The 12,239-nt window shown below is 37.4% G+C and overlaps 1 protein-coding gene across 3 annotated transcripts in view; it reads right to left on the bottom strand.

Moving 5' to 3' along the window:
• edc4 (enhancer of mRNA decapping 4) overlaps nucleotides 1-12,239 on the bottom strand; it is a 30,243-nt gene that overhangs the window by 3,299 nt on the left and 14,705 nt on the right. For all 3 annotated transcript variants that reach the window (XM_044126093.1, XM_044126094.1, XM_044126095.1), the window contains exons 19-28: nucleotides 11,712-11,936; nucleotides 10,904-11,005; nucleotides 10,666-10,809; nucleotides 10,405-10,441; nucleotides 9,509-9,656; nucleotides 9,253-9,408; nucleotides 6,991-7,106; nucleotides 5,872-6,037; nucleotides 2,857-3,043; nucleotides 1,824-2,043 (exon numbers count right to left, since the gene is read on the bottom strand). In XM_044126093.1, the coding sequence (XP_043982028.1) occupies nucleotides 1,824-2,043; nucleotides 2,857-3,043; nucleotides 5,872-6,037; nucleotides 6,991-7,106; nucleotides 9,253-9,408; nucleotides 9,509-9,656; nucleotides 10,405-10,441; nucleotides 10,666-10,809; nucleotides 10,904-11,005; nucleotides 11,712-11,936 (1,501 nt within the window). The remainder of the gene's footprint in view (nucleotides 1-1,823; nucleotides 2,044-2,856; nucleotides 3,044-5,871; nucleotides 6,038-6,990; nucleotides 7,107-9,252; nucleotides 9,409-9,508; nucleotides 9,657-10,404; nucleotides 10,442-10,665; nucleotides 10,810-10,903; nucleotides 11,006-11,711; nucleotides 11,937-12,239) is intronic.

A 12,239-nucleotide genomic window follows, 5' to 3' on the forward strand; every position in this document is an offset into this window, starting at 1 on the left:
TGACGGCATCAGGTTTGCAGAACTGGCCGCTGGGAGGATTTACCAGCATTGCCAAGAACCAGGGAAAATATTTACACACATGCGTTTTGGCAAAGAGGAAAGATGTGGGTAAGCTCAACCACTGATGTTATCTCAGCAGCAAAGCCTTGATTATTCCACATGTTACCCAAAGTGGGGAAAATACTTTTTCTTCTCCTTATCAAACTGGGTCCAGTGCAAAAATCAAAAAAAGTCCAGTTTGAGAAAGATGCCATGTACCAGTTGAATTTTGCACCCAAAGATTGTAATTAAGTAAGAAGAAGCCATCCAAGAAATTACTCAAGTAAGAGTAAAAAGTAGGCGTGTCTGTCAGCTGAGTATTTAATTAAAACATGTTTTCCAGTCAGTGGAGATAGAACCTTCAAGGTAACACTTATGCTTTTAAATATTATTTTATCAATTAAATCAAAGCTATTTTATCTGTACTGTATCAATGTAAAAAGATATTCCATATTATTTAACTTTAAGTAGTAAAGACAGTCTTTTAATAGTTAAGGTAGTTTTACCAATATTTTCTTCCACAGCCAGCCCTTTGAGGACATTTGTGATCTTGTGGCACAAAATGAAAGTGAGATCAACACCCTGCTGTATCACATCAAATTATACAAAAAAAGATTAAAATCCTTCTTATAAATCTGTCCTACCAAGAACTCATTAAGTGGCATTTTCCAGCTTCACCTGGTTCAAATTAAACAAAAAAATCTCACATTAAGCTCCTTTTGCTATCTAATTATCAGTTTATACAAAAATTATTCAATTAATCTACAAATGATCAAGTGTTCACTAACAGAATGCTATATTATTGCGCTTTAGATACTTACATGTTAATTTTCTTTAAAAAAGTTTTGAGTTATTTGTTGCCTGGCATCTTTCAATGCATTTCTAATGCATGGAAAAGGATTTATTTTTATTTTTTTATTTAAGAAAATTAATCATCCAGATATTTGATTGTGAATGTAATCATTAGTTGCAGCTCCTGGCTGAAGGCAACACAACCATTTTTAACCCCTATTAGAGATGAATGAGTCGAGAATTTAAACATTTATAGAAAGGATGTTTCCCCGCTGCAGCAGACACGACAGGAAAAATCAGCAACTTTAAAAACAGATGAGCTGTAAACAACTTGAGGAAGAGCTGCAGGAAAAAAACAAACACTAAACAAAACAAAAATAAAAACGCTGAGCTTGTTCACAGTTAAAAGCATTTCTAGAAACAAAGCAACAGAGGGAAGAAGAGACATAAAACTGCAAAAACTGAAAATATTTTTGATCCAGTTTCTAGTGCAAATATCTTAGTACACATAAAATAAGACAAAACTAACTTATAGGTAACTTTTCAGCAACATATATTAACATGCTTTAAGTCAATAATTCCTAAAACTGATGAAAAAGTGCTAGTTTCTTTGTCAGATTATTTTATGTATATCATGGGAAAGATGTCTTGTTAAAAGTTTAATAATCTGCCAATGGGAAAGGTACTTTGTCAATATTAGAAATTGGAATTCATAACTTAAGTGCAGTTGATTCGTTTCATTGTTCCATCAGTGAAAAATTCAGATATGTTTATCTGCTTGGTTAATGTATGATGGGATCTGGATTGTCTGTTTTTATTATTTATTTATTAGTGAAACCGCATAAAAATCAAAGGTATCAAAATAGCCTCTGTCAATATCATTTAAAAACTGATGGATGAAAATAAAATATGACGGAATATTTCAGACGCCGTCAACTGACAGACAACAAAAACGTCTAGTGTGACCTCTGGTTTCTGGGTCGGGTCGGTACCTGCTGGAAGGCCTGGTTGAGCTGGCCCTGCTGGAGCAGCTGCAGGATGTTGGCCTGCTGCGACTGGTAGTCCAGGTGTGCGGTGGGGACGGGCGTCCCGGCGGCGGAGCGCATGGCCTGCATGATGCTGGAGGTGACGACGGCCTGCTGCTCCCTCATCGCCAGGCTCACCTCGCCTTTCACGATGCGCTGCAAGTGGCTCAGGATGGATTCCTGCAGACTGGAGGAGACACAGAGTTACTGCCTGAATGCGGCGCTGTTAGCGCAGTAGCTAGCTTTTCTGCTTATACAGAATTCATGCTCTTACAGTAGTCTGACATTAGATGTAGTTCTGTTATTTTTACTCTGCAGTTTCCACACATTACCTCTAGCATAGATAAATATTGCTGGATGATAAATTGTCCCAGAAATGACTGCTATAAACAGTAACACTGTTGTTTCCAAACCATTTTCAAGTAACGTAAGCGGCATAATAATGTAAGAACACATTCTCAAAGATCAACAAACTTTACATTCTAATGAACATGTAACACTGGAGCTGGAAGACACTAAATATCCAAAACAAAACAACAAATAAAATGAATTAGGAAGTAAACAAAACTGTCCTTAAAAAAAGGTGAGTTAAGACCAAAGCACCAAACTGTAGGCTAATATTATTAGAAAAAGAGAAAAGAAACGATAAATCATGAAAATGGAAATTATTTAGACTGTTAATTTATTATGCGATTAATTGATTTATTATTTATTGTGATATGCCTAACAAATATTGCTGGATGACAAAAAAAAACAACCCCCCCCAATTCTGGTGAAGGACAAAAAAAAAATCAAAATTATTTTATGTTCCATCTTCATTTTCTGTGATGCTTGCACTTCCAGGTGTTCGCTTTAATTTGGTATCAAGACTATTAAAACAAATTAGCAAATTGCTGAGAAAGACTAAATTAGATTTGGTTATGTTGTTTCAAACATACTTCAGGAAACCCTAGGAGTGTTTCTAAAGGCGGCGCGTCTCGGTCAGAGTGCAGGTACATACTTCCCCACCACCGCCTGCATCTGGTGCTGGACCTCGGCTCGTACGGCGGCAGAGACGCTGCTGGCCAGCTGATCTGTGCAGCTCTGGAAGCCGTCGATCGTCTGCTGCAGCTGGCCGATCACGGGGTCCCGCGCCTCCTGCTCCCTCTGCTTCCGGCTCTTCAGGTGGGCCTCCAGCTGCTGGATGTCTGCAGAGAAAACACAACTTAATAAGAGAAAAACACACTCCTCTCCGCTCAGAGCAGGTTGTCATGGTAACGCTGAATGACAGGACTCAAACCGTAGCTTTTTAAGGTTAGCTTAAGCTAATAGATGCTTCACAGATTTGATGAATTAAGATGATTAGAAATATTTTTAGTTGTTCAGGTTTTTAAAATTAATAAACTACACCAGAAAACGTTTTAAAAAGTAAAAGTAAAGAATATTTTATCCTAAATCCTAAAATGAGCGGCGATAAATAAATGCGAAAAATATGTCAAACTTTCCACATTTTATATCTCATTTCATTAACTCTGATAAAACTCTGAAATTCTGCATTTTTACATAAATTTACATTCAGATGGGGATCATTAGTTTTGGTTTATCACTACACAATTTGCATTTTTTACCCCACAAACCATTAATCATTTTTTAATTTTATAAGTTTTCTTTTAATTACCAAGAGACAAAACATGCTTTCTTAAATACAAAAGAATAACAGAAAGGATTTTTCATAGTTTTCTCTTGACCTTTAGATCCATCTACTTAAAAAATAAAAATGTATAGAAATAAAAAAAAAAAATTATATAATAATAGATAATGAAATACAGAAGATCATTTTACTTAAAAAATAAATACATGAATAACAATAAAAAAAATAAATAAAAAATATTCTTTTTTAAAAAAATACATAAATAAGAAAAACCAAAAATAAATAAAGATTATTTGGGTTTAAAACTGGGCCCAGGGTTCTTGAACTGGGTTTAGATGTGAAGCAAAGCATAAAAATGTATAATTTTAGTTTTACTTTTAGAAAGGAAATATTGATCACTTTATTTTTTTTATGTATATTCACCAGTCTTTAATTGTTCATTTCAATAGATGAACTCTCTCTCCACAGCCTGTTTATAGCTTTTGTGTCCTGTTATCCGCCAAATGATCTTCTTTATGTGAAATAACTGCAATCATATGATTCAGTAAGCGTTAGCTGCGTCAGGCCTGAAGTGATGCAGCAGTTCTGATGCTAATGCTGCAGCTTCAGTTAATAGTTAATCACTCCACGGACTACATTTAAATGGGAAGAGGTGTGCGCTCTCCATCTGTGTGGATTAAACTTCAGAGACTGCTCATAACAGACATTTCTCCATCGCAGGATCTCGTGTCACCTTGTCTTCCTCCTTTCTAGCGAGAATTTAAAGCCGCAGGACATCAAAAAAAAAAAAAGATAATAAAACTAACGGAAAGAAAATCCAGTCTTCTCCAACGCGAGACTTTACAGTAAAACGGAAGAAGTGTTTGACTGACGCTTCTCTGCACATTCAGACAGTTTGAGTCTCAAGGCTCCAATCTAGGCGAAGCTATAAAGAAGATCTGCTGTCTGTGTGCTCAGACGAGGTGACCCCTGACACCAACCAGACGGAAAAAACGCAAAGAACTTCAATACAGATCCTGAACTCAACACTGAGGATAGCAAAGGGGTGGAAAAGTATTTTTTATTTATTTATTTTTTGCCAGTACTTTATCGGCCACATTTTACGACTATAAATAACAAAATATAAGCCTGACTGTGAATTTATGGCAAATATTTCAAAGAGAAAAAATGGATGTGTTAAAGAAAATAGAAATATTTTCCCCCATTTTCTCACTCTATACTCATTCAGACCTGGAAAATACTTCAATGACCTTCAATGACCTTCAATGACTGGAGCACCAGCACAGCCAACAAAATCCAGACGTGGTTGACTTTGATTGCCCTATTAAACAGTTTTATAATTTTCACCTTTTGGCCAAAAATAAAGAAAAAATAAATTCTCCTTTTGGTAAAAAAGTTAGGCGAATTGTAATCAAATAGGTCAGGTTTAAAAAAAATAATAAAACAGCCTAAAAAATTACACGCGGTTTGTCTAAGGTCTAGTTAAATAGGGAAGAAGATATATATAGACATATATATATATAGATATATATATCTTTAGATATTTAGCTAGAATACTTGTTAAGTTGTCTTAGTAATAATTTATATAAAAAATATTTAAAATTAGAATTTTTTATGTGGTTTATAAATACTGACTAGAGACTGACAATATAAAGTTGGATAAAAATGTGTTGATATATTTGGTTAAAAATACTGAGTTACTATCTATTATATATTTTTGGAAAATATCTGAGTTTTAAAAGTACAGAAATCTGTTTGTTTAGGCAGTTGGTAATTATATACAGTGTGTTTATTTTGTGATAAATAAAATAGCTGGAGCTGCTTTTGTGCTTTTCGTTTTGAGTTTTTTCACCTAACTGCCTGTTGCTAACGTTCATCACTTCATTAAATGTGAGTCAACTACTCTTAAAGGGGAAGTGTCATGTGTTTCCAGCCATTTTATAGCACAAACAATTAACTATGTTAAATTCAGTTGACACAAAAATGCTGCATATATCAAATATAATTTCAAAGAAACTGAACACCTTGAAATTGGGCCTCTGTCTCTTTAACAACGTATTTACCAGTGTTAGACTGAGCAGTAGCTCCTACAATGATGGTCGTTCCATAAAGTACTTGCTAATTGCTGCTGGCTAGTCTTAAGGAGCAGGGAAAGAGCTGAGGTATGTCCAACCAGATATTTTTCACAGATGAATGGTTGCCATTGAGATTAAAACATCATAACATGATGTAAAGCTAAAAGAAGAAGAAGTTGATTTTACATGACACTACCCCTTTAAGACATTGAGTGAAATTCAGTTGAAAACGTCAATGTAGAGGTGATGCCTTTCAAGTGGAAAGCTGCAGATTGTGAGCAGTTCACGGTGTTAATTTGTGTGGCCTTACAGTCCTGCGTTCCTTGTTTGAAGCTGTCGTTGATCTGCTGGAACATGGACTGGCAGCCTCGTTCAAACACTGGCAGCACTGTGCTCTGGAAGACGTCTTTGTAGGCGGCCTGGATGGGGCCCTGCATGGCCTCCGCCGCGGCCCGGCCCATGGCGTCTGTAGTGTTCTGATCCAAACACGCGACAAGTTAGAACTAAATCAGGGGTGTCCAAACTTTGTGCCACACGGGCCAAAAGTGTTGACTCATAAAATCACCTAAAATCTAGCAAATGAAGTAGCCCAATTTTTTTTTATTTAAAATTTTTCAAATGTTATTTATTGTAGATTTTTATAACAATGTATTAGGGGCATTGTAAGTAAAAAAATAAGATAAAAGGTGGAGTAGATTTCTACCAAAAACTTCAGAAATTTTGTGATTAATCTCAGAAATGTTCTAGAAAAAAACTTTCAGAAGTCAAACATTTTCGACATTTTAAACGCAGAAATTTGCAAGATTTAATGCAGTAAAATTGCGACAGACTGGCAACATGTCCAGGGTGACCCCGCCTCTCGCCCGAAACATTCGCTGGAGAGGAACCAGCAGCCTTCCTGACCCCATTAGGGACAAGCATGTAAGAAAATGGATGGACCAATGTAGTAAAATTTCTGAGATTAATCTAAATGATCCAATTTTTTTCTCTAAATGACCCTAATTCACCAAATTTTGCATGTTTGCTGTATTAAAAGGACGGCATCTACTTTTCAGTTTCCCTTAGGCTCTATTGAATAACTTTATTTTCAGTAATAAGAGAATTTGGGTCTCTTGAAAACACTTGCTCATCCAGCTGCATTTAATAAAAATATAAAGATTTGTGTGGAGCAAATTTGGCTTTTCAGGAAAATTTTCTGGATAAACTTGGTTTTACCTTTTCTTAAAGCTTGGTTATAAAACATAAAGACTTTATAAAAGAATTATGTTGGTAATAATGATACCCTGATTACAAATTAGAACTCTCCATCTGCAAATGCGTAACATTTTTGAATTGCAATTGAGGGCCACAAATGGCCTGCGAGCCACACTTTGGCCACCCCTGAACTAAACAATAATAATGATGAAACTGCAGAATTTGGTCGGCCTACCTTGGATTTGACCACTTTGATGACAATATCCTTAATCGTGACCTCCACGGCGGCCATCTTAGCGGCGATCGAGTTGTTCAGCTGCCCCGTCACCGGCTCCAGAGTCTTAGAAATGGCTGGAAATATCAAATAAAGTGAAAGTAGGGGGAAAGATTAGCAGGAGCGTGTCTATAATTAGACGAGCAAGAAAAGACTTCTACTCTGAGTGAGCGGCGGGGAAACGTTTCTCCAGAGACGGCAGCGTTTTAGTCCGACATCAACACACCTCAGCGCTCTTTGCTATATTTAATTTTACTTCTGCTCAGAATTATCTCAAGCATTAAATAACAGCATCATTTATTGATGCGCAGCCTGCTCTGCACTTTGACTCTGAGAATTTCAAAGGGACAAAACAAAAAAGCAGCTCATCAGTGACCACGTGAATTTATTTTAAACGCTTCCTGGATGCAGTTCATTATCTGCTGCAAGATTAAAGCTGCTATCAGCTAGCTACGATCGGGTTCTGGAGGAAAATCTGGAAGTCGCTCTTCTGGTCAGAAAACACTTCAAAACATTGTACAACCAATTCCTGGTGTAAAATCATGACAAAGAAAAAAATCCCAACAATGACAAGAATAAAGCTACAAAATGTTCAAAACAACCCCTGAGGTTACTGCTTCCTTAAAGTCTTAAAAGGCCAGAAAACCAGAAAATATCTCTCCGATCGCCTGGAAAACAGTGAAATAAAAAACTGCTGCATTTTATCCAGGGCTGGGTTATACAGATTTAAAGTTTATCACAATATTTTGTGCTTTTTGTTGTCTTTAAAAATTCACCGATTTTAGACTCACAATTACAAATACTGCTTCTTATAAAAGCAGAGGCTGCTTCAATTCACCACTTAGGCAAAGCAAACTGCAACTTTGTGACTTAGCTGGAATTTATTGATGCCGTAAAAACAGCAAAAATACCAACTATACTGCTATACTTTAGGGTTTGCAAACATAATCAATTCCAGGTTATTGAGATCAAGTCGTTACTAATCTTCATGTTAATATTTTCAAATAGTTTAAACAAGTTTTTCTTTAAAGAACTCAAGTAGGGCTGGGCCACAAATCAATTTGATCAATTAATCAAATTTTGGGCTTTTTTGGAAAAGCTGGATTATTTTTCCTCCACTGCAGTTCTTTTCATGGCTTATGGTAATGTCAGTGCGCCCAGGGCGGCCATCTTGTTTGACAGGTGCGTTTTCCAGCTTCTGTTTATTCATACTTTAAACGTTAGGGGGACACTGTGATTTTTTCCCTTTAATTACAAGAATAAAGTCATGATATTACAATTATTATAATATTTACATTATGCCGCCATGGGCAGTTGGCATCAGAAAGGAAACCCAAGGACTAGAAAATAAAATGTATTGTATCTAACAATTGTTTCCTGAACAAGTTTGCTACTTAAATACATGTGTAGTGGAATAAGTTTCCCTTAATTGATGTTGCGTACTGGAGACATTATCTGCTTTTTGCTACGAAAAGAACAACAAAAAAAAACCCAAACAAACAAAAAAACTGACAATTGCTTATATTTTAATTGGTTGGGATGCAGCAGTAGGGGCTTGCATAACTGCACACAAATTTACATTTCAAGCTTGCAAAGTTAGGAATAGTGATTAATAATTATACTACTAGATACATTTTTTAATTATTTGACTGTGCTACTATGGATCCCTTGCAGCGTGATGTCAAGAATTCAAGATCCCGCCCCCAACTTCCTGCTGGAGGGCAAAAAGCTACTGGCTGACAATAAATAGCATTGTTTTTAGTGATAAATCCTAAATGTATGCAAGATATAAACAAAGTGCTTTGCTAAAAATGATCAACACTAACATGACTAGATAAGGTCAGGAAAAAGTTTTAATTAGTGAGGGAGAGGGAAGTAGTTCAGTTATGCTACCTCAACTTTGACATCCATAACATGCAGATGTGGTTCAGTTACAAAATAAACTAAAAGGCGACCTAAACACTGACTTAGACCAATCATCAGTAAAGCAGGTGTTTAAATTCGCTAATCAACCACCGTTGCGTTAGCTTAGCTAATGGCAGTGGTAGCTAATCTAATCACAGCGATCACTTATTAATAATAGTGAAATAAACATCGAGCCTGAAAACATAAAACTGTAACGGACTGAAGGTTCTGTTCTTTGTGTGGAAAATGTTTTTGATGTTGGGTCCAGAAACATAAAATGGGTTGCGGTCGATCGCTATGGCACAATGATTAGCTTACTTTGAGGAACTGCTTTCTTTAGCTCCTCTCTCAGGACTTTGTCCATCCTGTTGGTCAGCGTCGTGCTGAGGGCGTGGCTCAGCTGCTGGCTCAGCTGCTCGTGAAGCTGTTGCTGGCGGCTCTGGTTCTCGGCCAGAGCTCGGTCCAGTCTGCGCTCTGAGGCCACCGAGGGTCAAGGCTCAACGACAGACAGACAAACCTCACAGCAAACAAAATGCAGCGCCTCATGCTAGAGGAAGAAACGCGTGGAGGATACGTTCCTGCTCCTGGTGTTTCATCAGAACGTGCTCCACCTGCGCCATGATGGTTCCTGGCATGGTCTCCACCAGAGAGCACAGATCCGTCAGGTCCCTCTGCTGGCTGCGCAGAAGCATCAGGAGCTCATCCTGAGTCTCTGTGTTAAACTGCAGAACATCAAATAGGAGTCTGTAATTATTTTGTTTCATTTTTTTTTTCAAAACTTGACAAAATAAGCAAGTTTTTGGTGGTAAATTTAGAGATATGACCTTAATCTGTTATTTAGGTTATTGAGCCATCAGCTTGGTGCAAAGTGTTATTCTATCCACTCAGCTTGTGGACTGTGGATGCATTGGCGTAAGCGTCTTTGCTACTGCTACCTGTGTAGCATTGAGATGCTATTTATAGGCTTGAATAGCATCTTTGACAGGCTAATTCCTTTTAGCACAACTTGAGCACATTAATGCTTTGTTTCATCATCCAATCAGATCTGTTTTTGAGGAAGAAATTAACCTCTAGTGGGTTGAGAGAAGCTTCTGCAGATGGACCAAAATATAAATTTAACTAAAACTTTTAGTGTTTTAAGGAAAAAAACAACAAAAATTCATATAAGCAACAACAAAATAACCAAATCAGACAACATAACATTTTTCCAAATCAATTTCATACGTTTTAAAAAAACCTAAATTCAACAAAAACTACAGGTGTGTCTCAGTGTCTGGTTAAACATGTTTATTTTTTATTTAGTGGGTAGAAAACCCAGAAATTTTACTCAAGACCAGAGATACTTCATAATAAAATTACTCAAGTAAAAAGAACAACATAGTAAAAATAGTCCTAAAAGTATATTTTTTCAAAGAATTTACTCAAGTAGATGTAATTAATTAAATGTAACAAGTTACTAGCCAACTGTACCTGACTGTGATCCATGTGCCTGGACTGAGAAGAGTCACTGGAAATGAGAGAAAACGTCCCTCAAAATGTGTAAACAACATTTCAGACAGTCATTATCAGTAGTACAACTAAATTAAAAAGTTATTTATTCTGCATTTTCCTAACTGCTGAATCCATTTTCATTACAACTTTAATGGGATTTAAAGAGAAAAAAACAGTTTTAGAGTCAAGAAACAGAGAAATAATCAAGCAGACATTTAGCTTTTTTAGTTTCGAACATACCCGTCATCTTTCTTGAGTTTCCTCTTCAGTTTTGGCGAGGCTCGTGGAGAGCTCTTCCATTCTTTCACCGGCATCCTGTGAGAGGAGCGAGAGCCGCAGTTCCCAGAGGACGAAGCCAGGCTGGCGATCTCGTCATCAGGATCGCTGCACACAGAAATGTCAAAGTTTCAACAGCGACCGCAGCTTCAGAGGAAGTCTCTGAACTTCCTCTGAATGAAGCTGAGTGACTTGGTGTCACCTCTGGTCAGCGCCGACATCCTGACTGTCGTTCTGGGGGAGGTGGAAGGAGCGCCGGTGGTAGGGAGAGCTCAAGCGGCGCTCGCTTGACTCCTCTCTCAAACTGCAAGACAGGTGAAACAATTGACGAACAAAACAAAGTTTGACGTTTTAATCTGTGGGCCTAAAGAGGTGCAATCTAGTCAGTTATTACAGCAAGAAACTACAGATCAGGGTGAAACCTGGGTCTGAACCTCCAGAGTCACATGAAGACAGTTACAAAGTTGGCCTTCTGTCACTTGAAGAACATTTCTAGGATTAGAGGACTAACGTAGCAACAATGTCTAGAGGAACTCATCCATGTGTTTATATTTAGTCACTTCGATTACTGCAGCAGTTCTGTCTAAAAAAAAAAAAAAAAAAAAATCAAGACTCCAGCTGCAGCTGATCCAGAACGCTGCTGCTGGCATTCTGACTAAAACCAGGAAGATAGAGCACATCACCCAGTTCTACAATCCAACAGATGTTAAAACACTGTTGTTAGTTTATAAATCACTGAGCAGCTCATCACTACAATACATTAAAGATCTGCTGTTGTTGCATCAACTTTCCAGATCTCTCAGGTTTTCTGGTTCTGCTCTGCATCCCCAGAAACAAACATGGAGAAGCAGCATTCAGACAAAAAAAACAAACTGCTAGGCTATCTCCAGCGGATTCACAGACTTTGGGAATTAAAGTGATAGAAAGAAAAAAATCTATTTTCTGTCTGATGAGCCGTAATGAATTTAGTTTTTCATAAAAATTTAACAAAGGGAATGAAACAGACTGACCATTCTCCCAGCCCGTTGTCCCTGAGGCTGTTCCTGGTTTCCCTGGTAATGTCTGGAGCTGCTGGCCATGACGTGTGGCTAACGCTGCCATCTGATGACCCTCCGCTGACCCCAGCGTTTTCCTGCGACGTGTTCTCCAGAAGAGACGGTTTGTTACCGAGCCTGGACTCCGAATCGTCTGCCATCGGCGACCCCTCAGCACCTCCGAGTTCAAGGGGCAACAAACTACAAGACAAAAGAAAGCAACAAGATTGGTTCTGGCTTTTTACGATACACATTAATAATAAACAGGTCGATGATTCTTCCTGTCTCGTTTTCAAACACAACAGATTTACAAAATATGTTTGCTGTAATTTTTACGTTTTTAGTCATGTTTGTTTTTCCTGGATTTGTTCTGCTGAAATATTTTAGTTTCAAAAGAGCAAAAGAAAGACCAAGAAAAAGAATGAGGAAAAAGAGCAAAAGAAACAAAAGGAGCAGAAGAAAGAACAAGGGAAAGAATGAGAAAAAAATAGAAAGTGAACAATG

Source organism: Gambusia affinis, linkage group LG08 (genome assembly GCF_019740435.1).
Source record: "Gambusia affinis linkage group LG08, SWU_Gaff_1.0, whole genome shotgun sequence".
NCBI lineage: Eukaryota > Metazoa > Chordata > Actinopteri > Cyprinodontiformes > Poeciliidae > Gambusia > Gambusia affinis.